Genomic DNA, 23,067 nt, shown 5'->3' with positions numbered 1-23,067 from the left:
ACACTGGATTTGATTCTCACCACCACATAAAAATAAATAAAATAAAGGTCTATCAATGACTAAAAAAAATTAAATATATATATATATATATATTATAAAATATATAAAGGGCTAGATATGTAGCTCAGTGGTGTAGCACCCCTGGGTTCAATCCCCAGTACTGCAAAATAAATAAATAAATAAATGACTGCAGATACAGCTCAATGCAGAGTGCCCTGGGCTCTATTTCCAGAAACATACAAAAAAATTGCAATTTCTGAGGGATTTCACTGATACCCATAGTAGTTTAATGGTGAATGTGCCCATGATTGTAAAATACCTAAAAGGTTCACCAACACTTTTCTCCAAAGAATATAAAGTGTTCTTCCTCAAAGTTCAAGAGGAAATGATTCCTGACCAGCCAACAAGTGACATTACACTTGGTCATATGAAAACAAAGTGAAACAAGGCAAAACATAGTCTCAGAAGATGTTCTCAGAGAGAACTCAATGTCCCCAAGATCTTACAGAAAAAGGACAAGACATAATGGAAGAGACTGACAGATTGATATATATTAACATAAAGAGAGTTACAAGAAACATAAAATAAAATAATTGCAAATGAGGTCAATAAAAGAATTAATGCCACGGTAAAATGAATGAACACAGAATTTTTCTGCGGGGTGGTGGTGGGTACTGGGGATTGTACTCAGGGGTGCTTAACCACTGAACCACATCCCCAGCACTTTTTTATATTTTATTTAGATACAGGGTCTTGCTGAGTTGCTAAATGTCTTGCTAAGTTGCTGAGTCTGGCTTTGAACTCGTGATCCTCCTGCCTCAGACTCTAGAATCTGAGGGATTACAGGCACATGCCACCACACCCAGCTGAACACAGATTTAAAGAGTGAAAATTATTACCACATACATTTAACAGAAGATAAAAATGTATATGTGCAAAATGCTATAACTCTTAGGCAAAGAAGATGTGCCATATCAGATGTGTTCACAGGATTAGAAGGACAAAAGTTAATCAATTAGATAATCCCATATGTTGGTATCCATCATGAACAAGTAAGCAGAGGAATGGAGTGGAGGATCAATGGCTAAACCCCACTGCTCCTTCTTGAAATTGTGATCTTGACCTTGAACCCCAACCCAGTAAAGTTTCTCCAATGTCCTGAGTGTTTATTCTGGATTGAATTTACAAATTTACACAAACGTGAAAGAACAGGCATTTTTCACAAGACCAAAAATATATTTTAAAAACTAAAATACCATAACCACTGGAAAGAATGAAGAAATTAGATGATAAGAAACCAAAAACACTAGGATGTTGAACCACACTGAGGCAAAGAAGCAAGTGAAGGCAAATATTTGCACTATAACCCACAGTCCCACAAGTCATCAGACATAGCCACAACAGGGTACCAGAGCTATTCACATAAATGCCCAGTCAACCACAAATCCACAGGTTCCTTTAATGTTCTTTGATAAATAATTCACTAGAATGATTCTTGGAATTTGGGAGAGGGCTTTACTTAGTATTATAGTATATTACAGAGGACCACTTACTTCAACCACATTTATAAAAAGACAAAAGGAGGCAAAATTAAAAACAAAATAAAAACAGCACTTAGTGGTAAAGAAAACACAGTAATAGTATAAGGGATAACCAAAAAGTCAGGAATATGTTCATCTATGGGGAATCTAGAGAAGAGTCAAGGAGGGGAACAGGAGGAGTCAAAACTTTTTCTTATTTTTTTCCCTCTCTTTTTCCTCCTCTTCTTTTTTGGACAATGGGGACTGAAATCAGCAGTACTATGCCACTGAGCTACCGTCCCACATTCCCCAGCCTCCTCTCCCCTTTTAAATCTTGAGATAGGGTCTTTCTAAGCTGCTAAGACTGACCTTAAACATGTGATCTTCCTACCTCAGCCTCTTGGGTCATTGTAATGAGTCTCTGGCATTTTACAGGTGTACACTGCCACATCTGGCTCCAGTTATGAATCTTGATGATTCCAACAGTGTTCACTATCTGGAGCATGTGTCAGGTTAAGGGCTCAGTCCCACAAGTCATCAGACGTAACCACAACAGGTACCAGAGCTATTCACATAAATGCCCAGTCAACCACAAATTCATGGGTTCCTTTAATGTTCTTTGGTAAATAATTCACTAGAATGACTCTTGGAATTTGGGAGAGGGCTTTACTTAGTATTATCAGTCTATTACAGAGAACCACTTACTTCAACCAAGTGGAAGACACACACGGGCAGAGTAAATGTGGGAGGACACATGATATACCTAGCCTCGTTATCTCATTAGATTAGAAGCCAGCTTGTCACAAGTTATGAAGGATTCATTTCTGTTTTCTGTAAAAATATCAGGATGTCTGTATGGCCTGGCCATTAGTTGATGTTGTAAAGCTGATTGGAATGCCTGCCCGTGCCCTAAACTCACCCAGGTCCGGTTTTCCCTGACCAGATAACAACCCTTTCCTAAACCTTAGTGACGCCTCATAAATTCTGGCCTTCCCTGGCCGGACAATGACCCTCTCTGAGTCTCTAAGATCTCCATAAATTCTGATGCTGGGGCCAGCAAAAATGTAAACTTGTGTTATGCTCCTCGGAGTGCTGTTATCTGTAACCCCCCCTTTGTGTAACTTTTTGGGCTATAAAACTGGGCCACAAAGAAGCCTCGGGGCTGTCTTGTTCCCGCCGTTTTGGGAGGGAAAGGCAGCCCGGCCGGTCGAAATAATAAGCTTGCTTTAATTTGATTTTAATTGGAGTCAGTGGTCTTTTCTTGCGTCCTGGTCTAACACACAGAGCTTCTGTGTCCTTCTGGACTAGCAGCCCTGCAACCTGGATCTTCTGCTAAAGGAGCAAATCCTCAGAACTGAAAAGATGAGGAACAAACCAGTACTGAGGATACCTCCATGAAGTTCAAGAGAAACTCATGTCACTGGGTAGGGTCAGGAAATTAACCCACAGAAGAAACTAAGAAGGACACAACATCTTTATTTTATTTTAATTACTGCTCCCTTATCTTCCAAGAAATTGAGAGAACCATGGCGTTTCATCATATTACTTACATCCACAAGGAAAGGACAGGTGGGTATAAACACTATGTAGAACTAAGGTCATGTGACCATCTCTCAGACAAGGGACACTTGGAATCTGAACTTGATTCCTATTTCTGAAAAATCATATACATAAGTGTTAGTCTGTAAACAAGTCAAGATGGCGCCTGGCAAAATGCCAGAGGGAGTGGTTTGTAGCGAGCCATTAAGTGTGGAGATTTCTTATTGGTTGACTGCTGTATCTATTTTATGTTAATTAAGATAAGCTGTGTGGAATGTATAAATACCTCTGTTGTCCTACAATAAACGGCTTCCACTCCTGCTGTATCAATCTACACAAGTTGTTCGTCACCCCCCGGCTATTTTGCTGCAGCCGGACTGTGGCAGATGGTGGCCCGTTATGGGGAGCCCCGGGACACTCGGGGGTAAGTGATGAAAAAAAAAGCTGCCCATCCATAGATAGGACGGGAGCAAATCTGCTCATCCCTAGATAGGGCGAGAGGAAAAAATGGCCATTTTGAGATGAAAATATGGAAGGGGTGTTAGGTAAATTGATAAGGGAAAGAGGCACCCCAGTGGAACCAAGAATAGTTAGGGCATGTGTTGATGGAAGCCCGGGAACTCTAGTCAGAAAGAAAAAGAAAGTTCAGAAGAAGAAGGATTATCCGGAAAAAAGTTGCAGCAAAAGGCTATTAAAATGGAGAAGATTGATACAGTATGTTTGTGTCTTGTTTTGTCTTGAAATGTTGTATTGTCTTTGTGACACAAGTTGCTCCTCACCCCCCCCCCCGCCCACTTCCGGTGGCGCTCGATTGGACGGGAACGAGGCCCCGCCCAGCGCTTCAGGTCTTTGAGGTGACGCCGGAAGGGCCGTTTCCTTCCTCCAGGGGGTCAGCCCCCATCTGGCGCTGGGCAGCTGGACTAGGCCGTGGTGGTCCCTAGCTCCTCTGAGTGAACGGACTCCAGGCTGATGGACAGCGAGAGGGGCGCGCAGGCCGGGCTAGACTGCAGCAGGAAAGCCTGAGTCCTGTAGGAGCCAAGCTATTCGCGGAACTGTTAACGTGAAAAGTGCACCACAGTCCTGGCGCGGTGGCGCACCCCTGTCATCCCAGCGGCTCGGGAGGCTGAAGCAGGAGGGTCTCGAGTTCAAAGCCAGCCTCAGCAACAGCGAGGACTAAGCAACTCAGTAAGACCCTGTCTCTAATAAAAATAGAAAATTGGGCTAGGGATGTGGGTCAGTGGTCGAGTGCTTCTGAATTTAATCCCTGGTACACCCCGCATTCCCCCCCCCAAAAAAAGTGCAGCACAGTACGTGATACAGACTTACTTGACTCTTAACCATTACTGAGGCCTCTAGCTATGCCTTTCTTAATGTTGGAATTCACCTATAGCCTAACTAGCATGAAATTTGGAAAGCAGAAATGGAAAAGGCATTGATCAGGTTTTGGAGCACATACGCAGGAAGAAGCTAGATTCCTAGAGGCTGCATGAACATTTGCTTCCAGCCCGTATGTTATGGTTTGGATCTGGAATGTCCCCTGAAAAGTTCATGTTTTGAAAACATGATCCCCAGTTCAGCAAGGTTCGGAGGTGGGAGTTGAAAGCAATGATTTAGGCTCTGGCTTCATCAGTGGATTACTCCAGCAAATGGATTAATCCATCCATAGCTTGTAGGCAGATGGGACTGGCTGGAGGAAGTTGGCTCTGGGCTATATCCTTAAGACAATTTTTGTCCCTGCCCCACCCCTCCTCCTTCCTAGCTGTCACAAATTGAGACGCTCCCCCCCCCCTCTTCCAGCTTGATGTTCTGCCTCACCTCAGATCCACAGCAATGGGGCTGGCTGTTTTAGTGAGTTTTTTCACTGCTATGACCTCAAGTCCTGACAGGACAATCTTAGGAGGAAAAGTTTATTTGGGAGCTTGCAGTTTCAGAAGTGTTAGTCCACAAGCATTAGTCCACATGATCAGGAAGCATAAAGAGCACTGCTCAACAAGGAGAAAATATAAGCCCCTCCCGCCCCCCCCAAGATGTGCCCCAATGACCCACCTCCTCCAACCACACCCCACCTGCCTACAGTCACCACTCAGTTAATTCTTACAAGGGATTAATGCACTGATTAGGTCAAAGTGCCCACAACCCAATCATTTCACCTGTAAACTTTATTGCATTAGCTCACACATGAACTTTTGGGGGTCACCTAATATCTAAACCATAAGGTTGGTCAACTATGGACTGAATCTCTGAAACCATAAATGAAAATAAACTTTTCTTCCTATAAGTTGTTCTTGTCAGGTATTTTGGTCACAGTAATAACAAGCTAACTAACCCAGCATGAAAATCAAAAGAGTGTCCTCAAAATACAATGAACTGCTTTGTTTCCATTTTCTCAGCAGCGTGGGTTTCCAGATTTCTGCAGCACTTGCACATTGAAGATCTATTACAAATTGTATTTTGTTGCAGCCGGAATGTATCTCCTGGCAACTAGGCAGGAGAGTCTGTACAAACTCATGACTTCATGTTACATGCCCTTAAACTTTTAACCATGGCCAAAAAGTTTTTTTCTTTTTGAACCATGTTTACACCTTATCTTTATGGGCAATCATTACTGTTAATTCCAGAAATACTAAACATTATGCATTGCTGCCTATTGTTTATGACCACATATGATTAGGTCCTGAAAAGTGTTTAATGTGGGAATTAACAGTAATGATTCTGCATAAAGTGTAAACACAGTTCATCTTTGGTTTTGCCATGGTTAAAAGTTTAAGGGCATGTAATACATGATCATGACTTTTTTCATGAACAGGAGATTTTCTATTGATTTAGGCTATGGGTTACTGGGGTGTTAATGTTTTTGTTGAATGTTATTTGAAAGGATTTTAATTTTGTATCTGAGCTGGGTATGTTAGACTGCCTGTGGTCACAGTTATTCAGGAGGCCGAGGCAGGAAAATCACTTGAGTCAGGAGGTCAACCCAGTCTGGGCAAGAAAGTAAGACTCCATGTTATTAAAAAAAAAAAAAAAAAGGTTTGGAAAAATAAATTTAAATTTTAAAATTCAAATTCACGTGGAAAATAAAATTTTAGTTTGGCATTACCAATTTGTTGTTATATAGACTAAGTGATATGATACAGACCTCATTAAACCATGAAACTTGCACTTTGTTGGTTAAATTCTGAGAATTATTTTTTATAAATTTTTTTTATTGTTGATGGAACTTTATTTTATTCATGTATTTATATGCGGTGCTGAGAATTGAACCCAGTGCTTCACACATGAGAGGCAAGTGGTCTACCACTGAGCCACACCCAGCCCCTCCTAGGCTTATTTCTGAAGTGCTAGCACATCTTGGATTGTTCCTATGAGTAGAGCAATATCTACACATGTCCACTGGGATTCCCACAGAAAACACCACACAGAATAATGGACTTTTACAGGGTAATAAGCCAAGGAATACTGAAATGAGCTGCAGACAAAAAGTACCATTTTGACAGATATCATAATTTAGAGCAAAAGGAGGTGCATTTTCCTGAAGCTGAAACATTCTTAACAGTTTTTCATAAGAGGACCCTGGTACAGTAATAAAATTTTACTCCTTAATCTTTCTCCTATCTTTCCCCAAAGGGTTGGGACATAGCTCCACGGTACAGTACCTGTCTATATTACACCAAAACCTGGGTTCAACCACAGGAATTTTTTTTTAAAAAATTAAGTCTCTGGGAGTACATAAACAAATTAAATATCATAGATGAAGTAGAAAGAATTGTGGAAATACACAGCCAAGACTCAGTCATGAGGATATAGAAAATCTGAGCAAAACTTTGACTAATGAGATTGATAGTTAAATTTTTCAACAAATAAAGCCAGGGACCAAGAATCTTGCTGGTGAAATGTATACAACACTTAAGGAATGAACAGCAATGCTCCTCAAACTTTAAAATTTTTAAAAAAATGAACAGGGGGGAATACATGATTTAGATTTGGAATATCCTTCAAAAGCTCATGTGAAAGTATGGTCCCAACCAGGGGTGGTGGCACACACCTGCAATCCCAGTGACTTGGGAGGCTAAGGCAGGAAGACAGCAAGTACCAAGCCAGTCTCAGCAACTTAACGAGACTCTGTCTCAAACAATAAAAAGGACTGGGGATACAGCTCAGTGGTAAAGCACCCCTAGGTTCAATTCCCATTACCAAAAAGATAAAAATATGATCCTCAATGTGGCACAGTTCAGAGGTCAATTATGAGGGTTCTGACCTTATTGATGGATTAATCCATTGATAGCTGAATGAACTTCTGGGAGGTGAGATCTACTTGGAAAAAGATCACTGGGATGTGCCCTGGAAGGGTTTATCTCCTCCTGGTCCATTTTCTCTTCCCTCTCCCTCTGCTTCCTAGCTGCCATGAGCTAAGCAGCTCTCCTCCTCCATGCCCTTCCGCCCTGATGTTTCTGTGTGGGGTCAGCTAACTTTAGATTAAATCCTCTGAAACCATGATCCAAAATAAATATTTTTTTCTCCTCTCAGCTGTTCTTATTGGGTATTTTGGTAACAGAAATGAAAAGCTGATTAATATAACATTCAAATTCACTCTCTGTGAGCTGGGCATGGTGGCACATGCCTATAATACCACCAACTTGGGAAGCGGAGGCAGGAGGACCACAAATCTGAGGCCAAACTAGGCAAATTAGCAAGACCCCCATCTCTAAATGAAAAGAGAGAGGGGGCTGGGATTAGTGGTAGAGCACTTTCCTGGGCTCAATCCTCCATATTGCAAAAAAGAAAAAAAATATTAAATCTGTGTGGCCAGAGTGACCCTGACATAGGAGGTAGAAAAAGAAACTACAAGGACAACTGGAGACAAATATCTCTTGAATATTATTCAAGAATTCTTACATAAGCATGAGTACATCATCTCAAGAAGCATATTTTAAAAAGATTACTCAACATAACACAGTGAGACTTATCCCTGGAATGTAAAGATGGTTCAAGATTTCTGGAGATTTCCAACTGGATACAGATTTGATATGGTACAGCTTTGATATGAAGACCACTGGGGAACAACACTGATGGAGTCATTTGCTTCATGTGCACCTCTGAACGTGAAATGACTGTTGTGCCAGAAAGTGACCTTGTTATCAGTGGCAAGTCATTGGAAAATCTACAGCACAGAACCCATGTCTATGCTTGGCATCTACTTTGATGTGATCAGCACAATACCCCCATGTCCCAGGGAGGCAGAGATGCCATCCAATTTTGTCATGCAGCATTAACATACCAACACCAAGAGACATCCACATGACCATAACTTCTCTGAGCTAGGCACTTCAGTAAGTTCAGGTTCAGGCTCTCAAACTAACATGGACTCATGTTGACAGCACAACTTGGAGCTTTCTAGGCAGGAAGCAGAGGAAGGGTCTGAAGTACTTCAGCAGCTGGACTGACATGTGTTTCACGAGTTTTGACAGGGCAGGCACAGTAATACACACCTCCAGTTGCAACAACTTAAGAGCTGAGACAGAAGAATCCCAAGTTTGAGGCCAGCCTGTGCAATTTTTCAAAGCCCTATCTCTAAATTAAAAGGGTTGAGAATGTAGCTCAGTGATAGAATGCCCCAGGGTTCTATTCCCAGAATTAAAAAAAAAAAATCAACAGGATAAAAAAAGATCACCCACTTTAACTAATCAAATTCCTGTTATCCATATTCTTAGTTCATTTTCTGCCTTAGAAGGTTTACTTCAAGAGTTCAAGGGTAGGGCTGGGGATATGGCTCAAGTGGTATCGCGCTCCCCTGGCATGCGTTCGGTCCAGGTTCGATCCTAAGCACCACATACAAACAAAGATGTTGTGTCTGCTGAGAACTAAAAAATAAATATTAAAAATAAATTCTCTCTCTCTCTCCTCTCTCTTAAAAAAATACATATCACGAAATAAAATACCTGAAGGGCTTGCATAATTGCAGATGATTCACTTTAAAAAAAAAAAAGAGTTCAAGGGTAGAATGTACAAATTCTATTTAGAAAGCATTCCACCTGGTAGAATCTGACCCAGGCCCCACCCTCCACTCCATATGCCTCCAGAGTCAGTGCTCTAGGACAGCAGCATTACAGCTGACAGAAAACTGTAACCATTTTGGTGATGGATACAATTCTCCAAATTGTCATTTGTGATGGTGAGGCCACAGCCCAATAGTATAAAGCTATACACCAGGATGTGCCCAAGTATAAAAACATCTGGCCCACTCTGTAGGTACCACTGGATGATGAATTTTGCAAGTACCCTTCCTGGGTACATCAACATGTGTCAGGGAAGCTGCATTTCTTTCATGCAAACTGGGCACATGACAAACTATTCTAGGGTACAGGAAACTGGAGCACCCACCCTGATGTTTGTCTACAAATACTCATGACCCCACTTAAAGAATCTGCAGGTCTCTAGTGACGGTTAAGCTAAAGATATGACTAGGAAATTGAAGACAACACTATCAAATCATGCTTTCAAAGCCTTGATGACATTACTTTCTTGTTTCTGGCAGATTTTAATAATTAAACATGGTAAAAAGAATGAGCCTGGGGCTGTAGCTCAGTGGCAAAGCTCTTGCCTAGCATGTGTGAGGCACTGGATTTGATCTTCAGTACCACATATAAATAAATAAAAAATAAAGGTACATCAACAACAAAAAACTACTTAAAAAATGCCCACAAATAAAGATAGTATATTTAAAACATTTATGTTACTAACCATGCTATGAACTTCCTGAAGATTATATGATGAAATGATTTGCATTAGGCTTTCCATAATTCATTTACTGCACTTTTGTCCAGATGGACTTGCCAAATGACTGAAAGCAATTGTAAAACTTTTAGCTAGGTATGATGGTGCACACCTGTAGCTCCAGCTACTCAGGAGGCTGAGGCAAGACAATCAGAAATTCAACGTCAGCCTGGGCAACACAGTGACACCATCCCCAAGTTTTAATTTTTTAAAAAGGCTGGAGATAGTGGTAGACAATTCCCAGTCCTGAGAAGAAAAAGAAAATAATGATGACTGAAAATTTTCCAACATTCTTAACACTTAAAACATTTCTAATACACATACTCATGTGTCTTCCATAGGTTGTGTGATGGATTTCCCAGATTCCTCATATTTCATAGTTTCTTTCCACTATGAACTTGTTTGTGCAATTGAAAAAGCCAGAAGTGGGCTGGGGATGTGGCTCAAGCGGTAGCGCGCTCGCCTGGCATGCGTGCAGCCCAGGTTCGATCCTCAGCACCACATACAAACAAAGATGTTGTGTCTGCCAAAAACTAAAAAATATTAAAATTTTCTCTCTCTCTCTAAAAAAAAAGAAAGAAAAAAAATTTTTAAAAAAAAAAGAAAAAGCCAGAAGTACTTAGCTATTCCATGTTGTTTTTATGCATAAGGTTTTCCTTTACTCTTTTATGTTGGGGGGGGGATACTGGGGATTAATCCCTAGGCTTTACACATGCTCCATATACCTATCTGAACCTATTTCCAGTCCATATTTTATTTCATGACAGGGTCTCCCTAAATTGCCCAGGCTGGCCGTGAACATGGAATCCCACTGCCTCAATCTCCCACATGGCTGAATTACAGGCATGTGCCATTACCACCAGCTTACATGCACTAGGTTTCTGTCCCATGATATCTTCTATGTTCTCCAATGTCACTTGAGTAAACGAAGGATTTCCTATGTTGTTTACTTCCACAGGGCTTTTCTCTGGTGTGACTTCTCTCGTGTACTCAAATATAATTGCAACATCTGAAGTGACTGTACCACACAGTTCACATTCAGAGGGCTTCTATACAGCTTGAGTTTTTATGCAGTTTAAGACAGTTGGAATAAGTGAAGGTTTTCCCACATTGCTTACATTCATAAGGTTTCTCTCCAGTATGAGTTCTTTCATGTACTCGAAGAGTATAGGAGTTGGCAAAAGCCTTGCCACATTGTTTACACTCATGATGCCTCTCTCTAGTGTGAGTTTTTTCATGGGCTCGAATTCCATTTGAACTGCTGCAGGCTTTACCACACAGTTGACACCGATAGGGTTTCTCTCCGCTGTGGATTCTTTCATGTACCCGAAAGGAGCTGGAGTATCTAAATGCTTTCCCACACTGTTTGCACTTATAGGGTTTCTCTCCAGTATGAATTCTTTCATGCACGCGACACTGACTTTTTGTCAAGAAACCCTTTCCACATCCCTTACATTCATAAGGTCGTTCTCCTGTGTGTGTTCTCCTGTGTACTTGAAGGGCTGCAAAGCTAACAAAGGATTTCCCACATTCCTGGCATTTGTGAAGATTCTTTCCAGTATGAGTTTTCTTATGCAATCGAAAGCTCTGTGGATACTTGTACTCTTTACCACATTCTGTACATTTGTAGGGTTTTTCTGTAGTATGACTCTTTTCGTGGCATCTAAAGTCTATGGAAATACTGAAGGATTTGCCACATTGCTTACATTGATAAGGTTTCTCTCCAGTGTGACTCCTTTCATGTCTTTTAAACTTTGCATAATATGGGAAGTGTTTCCCACAGTGCTTACACTGGTGGCGTTTCCCTCCAGTGTGTATGTTCCTGTGTCCCCGATAGGCTCCAATGCTACCGAAGCCTTTCCCACATTCCTTACATTTAAAAGATGTCCTTCCAGTGTGAACGAACATGTGTCCCTGAAAAGTCTCATAATAAAGGAAGGCTTTCCCACATTCTTTACATTTATAGGGTTTCTCTCCAGTATGAGTTCTTTCATGTGTTCGAAAGAAAGCGAGTAATCTGAAAGTTTTACCACACTGTTTACATTTATACGGTTTCTCTCCAGTATGAATACTTTCGTGGTTCTGTAGACAATGGCGATAACTATAGGCTTTGCCACACTGTTTACACTCATAGGCTTTCTTTTCAGTATGAGTCCTTGCATGTGCCCGGAAGAACTTGCGACAAATGAAACTCTTACCACACTTCTTACATATATATAGCTTCTCTCCATATTCCTGATACTCATATGGTCTGTGCCCAGCATGAGATCGGATACACCTATTAAAGAATGACAGATGCATGAACTTTTCCACACATACTACATTTACATGGGTTGCACAAGTCACAGTTTCTTGGTAAGACTGAGATTTGAAATCTGGATGAAATTTTCTCTACCTTGATTACATTTTTTCCTTTCCACAAGGTCTCTTTACCATATAACTTTCACAAAAAAATGATTATCACATTGTCAAAGGTTTTTTTATTAATAATTATATATATACATACACATATATATTTTATTTTTTACTTTTGTATTAATAATTATATGTATACATATATATATACATATACATATATTTAACAGTTGTTAGGTTCATATTTCAACATTTTCAGAAAAAGTATCCATTTCCTGCCCTGTCTAAACTATTTGAAAGTAAACAAGGATAGGGTGCAGCTGAATGGTACAGTGCTTGCCTAGCATCTCCAAGTCCCTATGTTTAATTTCTAATACTGAAAAAAAAATTACTTATGTATGTAATGCTCTGGAAAAGTACTCTACCACCTCTATATCAAAACAGGAATCCTTATCCATGGGGTTTCCTAACTCTGTTTTGAAGTGAACAAAAAAAACCTTGCCACATTGTTTACACTCATGGTGCCTCTGAACATCTGAACATCTATGACATTTTTACAGTCATTTTAGGTGAAAATTTTCTGACAACAATAAACTATAATCTGGACTGGTTGTGGTGTGAACTGATCAATATAATCAATAAATTATAGGTATAGATTATAGACTACAGAAGTAAGATTTTGATAAAATAACAGAAATAAAATGATAAGTAAATATGTGTGTGTAGGCCATAAGTTAACTATAGTCTTAAGAAAGCATAAATTGCTGCGCCCCTCCCCTGACTCAGGCAATGGCAAGGCCCTACTGAGGTGGATGGCACAAGGCGTCCATCCTCTGGAGGAGCACAGTATGTTTCTGGGAATGGGCTGATTTGTTTTTGTATTCCTTTAATAAGTATAGTTGCGATTTCTCATATGACCATTAAGTATGAAGGAAAAAATCATGACTTTCCCAATTAATGCTTAATTAACTTCTAAAGCATAGATCTGTTTTCTCTAAATGCAATGATTCAGCTGTGGAGTGTAAATTGTTAATGTCTAATGAAAAAACTCCCTGTATTCCTGTCAAGGAAGTTTTTGAGAAATTAAATTAAAATCTAGAGAAGAAAAATTAATGTTAAGAAGACAGATTAGTGCTTAGTACTGGGCAACTTGTTCTTGTTCCTGTGCACAATGGTTTGTGCTCTTACTCTTGTTTGATTAAAATTAATTGTTACGCAACTACTTGCCGTAACCATGGCACCGGTTCCAGTCAGTAAGTCAAGAAAGAATTGTCAAGGTATAGGCCAATAGTTTGGGACATTTCTAACTATTATTAAAAGTTAACTAAGCAGAAACAGCTCAAAACAAAACGCAAACTGAAAGTACAAATGCTTGCTTATGCATAAGCCAAGATACATTCTTCTATTCCAATTGTAGCTACGTAATATTTTGTTTCTTTGAATAATGATTCTTATTTTGTAACTACAAAGTACTGTAAGCCTGCCAAAATGAAAAGTATATATGATCAACTTCACAAGTAAAGATTGGGATCAACACCTTCACTTTGGTGTCTGTGTTGTTTCTCCACCCCCTCTTTCGCCGATTCCTCACCATCCGTTCCTCTCCTGAGACCCCCTGTTGGAGCTGGTCCCCGACAATAAATAAGTTACTAATACTGGGCTGGGATTGTGGCTCAGCGGTAAAGCACTGGGTTATTTTCTGGGTTTTTCATACCCAGAAAAATCATCATAAATTACTGAATAATTATGAGGTTCTAAATGTATGATTAGCTGTGACCCAGACTAACATTTTTACCAAAGTAACCCCTCTTCCACCCTTCAAATCTAGGAAATCTTTCTTGATAAGTTGATGATCAAGAAACTCTTCACCAAGTGGCGAGGCCCTGGGTTCACAATTCTGAGCACCACATAAAAATAAATAAATAAAATAAAGGTATTGGTCCAACTATAACTAAAAAAAAAAAAAGAATAAAAATAAAAATATTTTTTAAAAAAGTTACTAATACTGGTAATGTAAAGCAATTGCCATGGTAAAACTACCCGGCACTTGTAACAGTTCCTTCCCTGCTGGAGTAGTAAGAATGAAGTCACTATGGCTATATGAGCAAACAGGTGCGGCCACAGGGACTCCATCTCAGCTGTTCTAGTCTCCACCTTAGTTTTTCTGTTACTAGTCCCATGAAGAGACAGCTGCAGGACCCATTTCTGAGAAAATAAAATGAAAGCTGTTTTCTGCTAAATTAAAAAAACTATATTGTCTTCTGTACTTTGGACCCCACAAACTGTACTGGAACCAGGATATGGTTGTCTTGATGACCTATATGACTTTGAAGTAGATTTTTACTCCCACTGACCACCTGCTTGAACCCAGGAAACAGTTGTCTAACACCTGCTTAATCCCAAGATGCAGTTGTGTGAGTTGTTCTGCTAACCGCTGTTTTATTTTCTGTGATTGGCTTGCTTGCATGATGCTAAGAAAAGTCCCTGAGCCATGGTTTTCGTTCTTAAATTCCAAAGGTACAGGCCAGAAAATTCTGTTCTTTCAGACAGCCACTTGGACTCTGCTAGACTCAGTCCCTGGCCAGGTATAATTGGCAAAATAGGTGAAATAAAAATCCTTCAAATTATTTCAAACTCGGACTTGGTGTGTTCTGAGTAGTCTCCCCACAACAGACTTACTTTTTAAAAAATATATTTGTATTAGTTATAGATGGACACAATGCCTTTATTTGTTTATTTTTTATGTGGTGCTGAGAATCAAACCCAGTACCTCACATCTGCTAGGCAAGTGCTCTACCACTGAGCCACAGCCCCATCCCTGGGCTTACTGCTTTTGCCTGCTTGTTTTTGAAGTGCTATGGGACTGGAAGACTGTCTTTTCTTGTGAGGGCAACTCACCTTCGATTTCTTCCCTGACTTTTGTCATCATCTTCAAGGTTGTGGTCTCTCCATTTCTTCCCTAAAATTCATACCCAGAAAAATAATCATAAATTACTGAAAAATCATGAAGTTCTAGATCATAATTAGCTGTGACCCAGACACAAAGTAACCCCTTTTCCACCCTTCAAATCTTAGAAATCTTTTTTTTTTAACTTTTTTTTTTTAAGGAGAGAGTGAGAGAGAGAGAGGAGAGAGAGAGAGAGAATTTTAATATTTTATTTCTTAGTTTTTCGGGAGACACAACATCTTTGTTTGTATGTGGTACTGAGGATCGAACCCGGGCCGCGCGCATGCCAGGAGAGCGCCCTACCGCTTGAGCCACATCCCAGCCCCTAGAAATCTTTCTTGATAAGTTCATCAAGAAACTTAGCCAGGCGGGGTGGAACACACCCATGATCCCAGCAATGCAAGGCTAAGGCAGGAGGATTCCAAATTTAAGGCCAGCCTCAGCAACTTAGCGAGGCTGTAAGCAACTTAGTAAGACCCTGTCTCAAATAATAATAATAATAATAATAATAATGGCTGAGAGGTAAAGTGTGCCCCGGTTCAACAACAACAACAACAACAAAACACCAAAAAACCCTCTTGCTCTCTTCTTAACTTAATCAAGAAATCAAGAAATGAGGTCTGGGGCTGTAGCTCACGGCAGAGTGCTTGCCTTGCATGTATGAGGCACTACATTAAAAAAAATAAACAAATAAAAATAAAGGCATGCTGTCCACCTACAACTACAAAAAAAACTTAAAAAAAAAAAAAGAAATGAAGTGATTCATACCTACAAAAACCAGGTTCCTGAAGGTTTCCCACATCACATCTCGGTAGAGTTTCTTCTGTGAGGAATCCAGCAAAGCCCACTCCTTCTGGGTAAACTTGACAGCCACATCCTCAAAGGCCACTGAGTCCTAAAACATCCCACATGTGTGCAGAAGGGTGGGTGAGAATGACAGCACTGTGGATCTGCCCTCAATCCCTATGACTGCAAACATTCTCTGTTTAACTGGGTTGTCAGAACACCAAATCTCACTTTCTTATAAAATTTAGCAGAATCATGAACACACAGACATTTACTTCTTCACTTCCACTGTGGTCAATGAATGTCTGATTGCCTTCTAATAGTGGCCCCCAATTCACCTTGACTAAATGAGAAGAATTCTACTGAAATGAAATAAAATTTAAGGCAATCAACCCCTTGTGAGAGATTGTCATTTCTGCATTATATAGTACATCACCTATCTGTGTAGGAAACATAGAACTGATCATTATTCATTATATAATGAATAAATACATCCTTAAGATCTATTCTTGTGGCTGGGGTTGTAGCTCGGTGGTAAAGCACTTGCCTAGCATATGTGAGGCATTGGGGTTTGATCCTCAGCCCCATACACAAAAAAAGAAATTAAAATAAATAAAATAAAAGTATTGTGTCCATCTACAACTAAAACTATAAAATTAAAATAAAAACAAATTTGAAAAAACTATTCTCACCAAGAAACATGAGATACCAGGAGACCTGTGAAAATCCAAGTTGCAGTAAGGCCTGGGCTGTGTGAGGGACTCCATGCCACTGAAAGTGTTCCCAGCTATTTATTGTGCCTCTAGGGCTTGGGGTGTACCTCAGTGGTAGAGCACTTGCCCGGGATTCAGGAGGCCCTGGGTCCAAAGCCCTGAGAATGTTTTCAAATCTTGCTAGTATGTCATTAGGATTTCCCTTTAATAATAGTGAAATACAGTGAAAAAAAAATTTACCATTTCTTTCCCCATCTTTCAGGTGTTAGAACATCTTTACCAAAGTTTAGCAATACTAGGGGAGAGAAAGGTGAAGCAAAACCAGGAAATTGTACACTCTGACACTGCAATAGCACCACCAGGCCAGGCACCGTGGTTCCCGCTTGTAATCCCAGCTACTCAGGAAACTGAGAATCACAAATTCAGGGCCAGCCTGAGCAACTCATAAAGACTCTGTCTCAAAATAAAAAATAAAAAGGGCTGGGGATGTGGCTCAGTGGTAGAGCACTCGTGGCTTCAATTCCCAGTGCCACAGAAAAAAAAAGAAAACAATAACTCGGCTAAACCCAGAAGGATAAACCTAAAACCTCATATTAAAGGCCTGAGGCTCTTCCACTCTTTTTCTCAAGTACAGCATGTCCAGTATTCAACAAGAATGTATGACGCATACTAAAGACTTTCCAAACACAGTCTGAAGAGAAGACAAGCTCCAGAACCAAGTTCAGATATAGAAGAGATCTGGGGACCATTAGACCAGAAATTTAAAACAAACCTAACAAGGGGCTGAGATTGTGGCTCAGTGGTAGAGCGCTCGCCTAGCAAGGGCGGGACCCGGGTTCGATCCTCAGCACCACTTAAAAATAAAGGTGTTGTACTGTGTCCATCTACACCTAAAAAATAAATATCAAAAAAAAGTTTTTTTTAAAAAAAAAACAAGCCTAACAAGACTAATATGGTGAGGTGCGTGTGTATGGGGGCAGGGCAGTTACTGGGGATTGACCCCAGGGCATCACACATGCTAGGCACATAGTGACAGATTGAACTCAGAGTGCTTCTCTGAGCTACATTCCCAGGCCTTTTTACTTTATTTAAAGGCCAGGTGTTGGTAAGTTGCAGAGGCTGCCCAGCCACCTCCTTTATTGTGGGGGAGGGAGTGCAAACTGAGGATTGAACCCAAAGGCCTTTACTACTGAGTCACATCCCCAGCCCTTTTTGTATTTTATTTTGAGACAAGGTCTCACTAAATTGTTGAGGCTGGCCTTGAACTTGACATCTTCCTGTCTCAGCCTCCAGAGTCCCTTGCCATCCTCCTGTCAGTCTCCAAAGTCCCTGGGATCACACACAGGTATGTGCTACTATGCCCAACTGCCCAACGTGTTTAAAATTTTGGGACAGTGCCTCACCAAGGTGCCCAAGATGGCTTCTAACTTTGCATCTACTTGCCTCAGCTTTCCATGTAGCTAGAAAGTGTGCAGCACACTGCACAGGTGTGCACCACTGCTCCTGGAAATATGCTGAGGTTTCTATCAGAAACACTAACCAATTTGCAAGAATACCTGGGTAATTTCAAGCAGACACATGAAAATTCTAAGGATCAAAAGGTAATATCAGGGTGTAGTGGCTATAATCCCAGCAACTCAGGAGGCTGAGGCAGGAGGATCACAAGTTCAAAGTCAGCCTCAGAAACTTGGTGAGGTCCTGAGCAATCTAGCAAGACCCTGTCTCAAAATAGAAAATAAAAAGGGCTGGGGATGTGGCTCAGTGGTTAAGTGCCTCTGGGTTCAATCCCTTATACCAAAAAAAAAAAAAAAAAAAAAAAAAAAAAAAAAAAAGATACAAACAAACAAGTAATAAAAGCAATAAAATGCAGTCTAACAGAAATGAAAAATACCCTTTTAGGGGCTCATGAAAACTATGCAAATGTGTAAAGAAACAATGATCACAATGAAATGCCAATATGACCTTCCAAAACTGATGTGAAAAAAAAAATGCAGAGGGATATCCAAGAACACTGGGAACAGGCTTGGAAAGAGCCTATGGTCTAAGCTTCTCTGGAGGCTAGGGAAGGGGAATTACTTGCATCCAACAGTTTATTTTTTTTATTTTTTTTTTAAGAGAGAGTGAGAGAGGGGAGAGAGACAGAGAGAGAGAATTTTTTTTTTTTTTAATATTTATTTTTTAGTTCTCGGCGGACACAACATCTTTGTTGGTATGTGGTGCTGAGGATGGAACCCGGGCCGTACGCATGCCAGGTGAGCGCACTGCCGCTTGAGCCACATCCCCAGCCCAACAGTTTATTTTTTTAATTAGGGTCTCACTATGTTGCCAACACTGGCCTAGAACTTTCTATCCTCCTGCCTCAGATTCCGGAATAGGTAGGCTTACAAGTGTGCACTATGGCACCTGGCTTGACTGTATTATTATGTAAAATAAATCTATATAAGCCACATTCTGCTTTCTTTTTTTTAAGAGAGAGTGAGAGAGGGAGAGAGAGAGAATTTTAGTATTTATTTTTTAGTTATCGGCAGACACAACACCATTGTTGGTATGTGGTGCTGAGGATCGAACCTGGGCCGCACGCATGCCAGGCGAGCTCGCTACCGCTTGAGCCACATCCCCAGCCCCACATTCTGCTTTCAATACTATTTTTATTAACTATTTTTCCTGTTCTTTTTTCTTTTTTTTTTGGTGGTATTCAGCCTGAACCCAGGGCCTCCCCCATATTAAGTAAGCTCTCTACTACTGAGCTACACCCTCAGCCCTTTTTATTTTTGAAAGGAGGGGTCTCACTTATTTATACAGACTGACCTCTCGAAATTGTAATTTTCCTGCCTCAGTGTCAGGAGTAGCTGGGATCATGTCCAGCTCCTTTGGCTTTTGAAAATTCAGCTTTAAAAAAAAATATCTTTTTAAAAAGATGTTGAGGACCTTTATTTTATTCATTTATTTATATGTGGTGCTGAGAATTGAACCCAGTGCCTCGCACATGCTAGACAAGTGCTCTGCCACTGAGCCCCGCTCCAGCCCCTGAAAATTCAGCTTTTTGCACAGGAACAATTCTAAGATTTAATGTTTAGTTGCGTTACAGGCTGGAAGCAGTGGCACACAACCATATTCCCAGCAACTCAGGAGGCTGAGACAGAAGGAATGCAAGTTCAGTAATTTAGGGAGGCCCTAAGCAACTTAGTGAAACACTGTCTCAAAATAAAAAGGGCTGGGAATGTGGCTCAATGGTAAAGTGCCTCTGGGTTCAATCTCCAGTACCAAAAAATAAAATAAAATAAAATAATGGAACTGCAAACCTTTCAAGTTTTCCCAAATACACTGGCACACACCTGCAATGCCAGCCACTCAGGAGGCTGAGGCCGGAGGAAAGTAAGTTTGAGGCTAAACTGAGCAATTTAGCAAGATCCTGTATCAAAATAAAAAAGGACTGGGGATATCAAGTCAGTGGTAGAGCACTTACCTAGCATATGCAAGGCCCTGGGTTCAATCCCCAATATCACAAACAGCCTTACACACACACACAAAAAAAAAAAAAAAAAAAAAAAAAATCAAGTTTCTTTCTAACTGAAATAAAAAAAAGCATCATTGTTTTTCCTTTCACTGAATGATACTATCAGGAACAGGTAGCATAGTACACATTAAGGCTTGGAAATCAACCCTTTAAATAAACTAGAATTCTCAGAGATATACATTGAGTTTAGTAGATTTCATCATATCACTTAAAACAGTAGTTCAGAGCTGGGGACAGAACTCTGTGATAGAGCAGTTACCTACCATGGGCCAGCCACCCCCCTACATCAGCAGCACCTAGAAAAATAAATTAATCAAAACAGGAATGCAGTATGTCTGAAGTTCTGTATTCGATTTCCAACACTGCATAAAAAAGGAGTTAGGGGTTCAATCCTCTTACGAATAGTGTACTTTTTAAAATTTGAAAATGCTCTATAGACATTCACATGCAAAAAAAAAAAAAAAGTGATTTAAGTTTTTTTGAAGTGCCACGGACTGGGAGGGGAGAGAACTTAAATACCCTGGTACCCTGATCTCACATAAGGGTCTTGAGCCTCTCTAGGCAAACCATCTATCACTCAACTAGATTCCCCAGCTTGATCTCACATCTTGAGGTTCTCTCTCCTTAAAAAAAAAAAAAAAAAAGTTTCGGCTTCAGAATTTTCTCTCTTTCTGGCATCTCATCTCGCAATGGGTTCATCTCCTCCCACACAAAACTAAACATTGCACACAATCAAGCAATTGAATAAAAACTTCCAAGTGCAAAGGAAAACTGGGATTAAGGGGTGGACCCAAGGAAAGAGATGCAAAACTTCTGACTTGCGACAGGGTCCTGCTTCCCCACAATTCCAGTGCAGAGGTAAAGGACGTCCCCAAACTTGAGAGCCCTCGGCTGGGGCCTCCCTGGGGAGGCGGGCCCGGGTCAAGCCTGAGGGGCGACGCGTTTTCTTCCCCCGGGCGGCAAGGAAACGCCCCCTCGGCAGGCATCCATCCCGGAGCGAGAAAACGCTCGCCTCGGTCACTTCAGTAGTGACCCCGATGAATTCCCAGACACAGGACCCCATTCCGTCACGGCACAGTCGGGAGCCGCGGGGCCGCGGGCGGAGCTGCCCGGCGAGGGCTCCGGGCCGGCGGTCACCGCGCGGGGAGCGGCGCCGCGGCGGACTCGGCCCCGCTCGGAGCCGACGAGCGGAGGCGGCGTCGCCCCCAGGCCGGTTCCGCACGTTCCCACCTCCGTCTTCCCTCGACTGGGGCCCCCAACTCTGCACTCACCATTTCTATTTTCCCGCCTTTGGGGTCTCCCAAAGTCTTCCTTCGGGTCCTTCAACAGCTGTAGGTCACAGCGCGACAAAGGAGCACAACCCAGAAACCAACTGAAAATTCCGGACGCGGCCAGAACCCATAGCTAAGTGCGCCGGCGCATGCGCAGCCGCCCCGCACGGCTTTCCAGCCCCAATACTGAGTGGGCATCCTCCGTGGCCACGCCCCCTAGACTGTGACTGAAAGCAGGGAATGAGGTCGCCTAGTTGGCTTAGGCTGGGGTGTGGTGGGGTGTTGGGGACGTAGCCGTGGGCCCTCAGGCTAAGCAAATTGTTTACCACTGAGCCCCACCCAACCCCTGACCTCTGTCCTCAAGACATTTTTAAGTGTCTTCTCTGAGGTTAAATATATTTAAATATTGCAAAACTGATTTCCAGAACTCTTCATCTTCCAAAACTGAAACTTAATACTTATCTTAAGTAACTCTCCACTTCTGAACTGGGGATTCGGCTCAGTAATACGAGAGCTTGCTTAGCATGCCAGAGGCCTTGGGTTCAAACCTTAAGACACCACACAGCCCAAAGAAATTATTTGGCACTCTACTCAATCTCTTGAAACCACAGTGTTTCTTTCTGACTCTGAATTAGACTCTGGGGCCAGTGGTGGCACATGGAGGATTGGGAGTTCAAAGCCAGCCTCAGCAACAGTGAGGCACTAAGCAACTCAGTGAGACCTTGTCTCTAAATAAAACACAAAATGGGGCTGGGGATGTGGCTCAGTGGTCTAGTACCCCTGAGTTCAATCCCCAGTACTTAAAAAAAAAAAAGTTAGACCGTGAGTACTTCATATAAAGGGATTACAGTATTTGTCCTTATCAGATTGGCACATTTCATATAATATAAAGTCCTCTCTATATATTGATAAGGCACAGACAGATGACAATGGTGAGAACACAAGTTTAGGGGACTAATTCTATAAAATGGGCCCACTGGGTTGACCCCCACATGTTTTCCTTTCCAAAAAGCAATTTACCTGCAGCCCTCCCTGGCTTAAATGGACAGAATATGTCACATTTCTCACCAAATTACCTGTTATCTGCAGGAGAAATGCAGGCCTGAAATATTGTTGATAAGAGTGACCCAACTTATCCTGAAGGGGGAGACATTTGTGACTCTTCACAGACCAGATCCCCAAATCCAGGGAGATAAGAATAATTTTTCCTGGTCATAAAATCTATAAGAATGTATGGTTAGCCAGGCGCAGTGGCACATGACTGTAATCCCAGCAGCTTGGGAGGCTGAGACAGGAGAATCTACAGTTCAAAGCCAGCCTCAGCAACTGCAAAGCACTGAGCAACTCAGACCCTGTCTCTAAATAAAATACAAAATAGAGCTGAGTGCCGCAGTCTGGCTGGGCACAAATAACTGAGCCGCCAGGAAGCACTTGTAGGTTCAAAACAGCAACTCTTTATTGCCGAACTCCACCAGCACTCCACACACGCTCCCCAGGAACACTATCACCCTCCACCGGGGTCCGCAAGCAGTCTCCCTTGGAACCCTGCAAGAACTCCAAGGGAACTCCAGCGGAGGCAGCAAGAGCCGCCCTATAGCCAGACAGTAAAGGTCAAATATACAATTGAATACACAGCTTAACATAACCA

General features: G+C 41.4%; 1 protein-coding gene across 1 annotated transcript; it reads right to left on the bottom strand.

Annotated features, from left to right (window-relative positions):
- Nucleotides 1–10,362: 10,362 nt before the first annotated feature.
- LOC113190519 (uncharacterized) lies at nucleotides 10,363–21,503 on the bottom strand. Its single transcript, XM_026399849.2, has 4 exons — nucleotides 21,420–21,503; nucleotides 15,901–16,027; nucleotides 15,084–15,144; nucleotides 10,363–12,108 (listed from the first exon to the last, which is right to left on the bottom strand). The coding sequence occupies exons 1-4, from the start codon at nucleotides 21,420–21,422 to the stop codon at nucleotides 10,869–10,871; spliced, it is 1,431 nt and encodes a 476-aa protein (XP_026255634.2). The 5' UTR covers nucleotides 21,423–21,503; the 3' UTR covers nucleotides 10,363–10,868.
- Between the last annotated feature and the right edge of the window lie 1,564 nt (nucleotides 21,504–23,067).

This window comes from Urocitellus parryii, chromosome 3 (genome assembly GCF_045843805.1).
Source record: "Urocitellus parryii isolate mUroPar1 chromosome 3, mUroPar1.hap1, whole genome shotgun sequence".
In the NCBI taxonomy this organism is placed as follows: domain Eukaryota; kingdom Metazoa; phylum Chordata; class Mammalia; order Rodentia; family Sciuridae; genus Urocitellus; species Urocitellus parryii.
The sequence above is the reverse complement of the archived record's forward strand: the minus strand, read 5'-3'. Positions and strand labels throughout refer to the sequence as shown.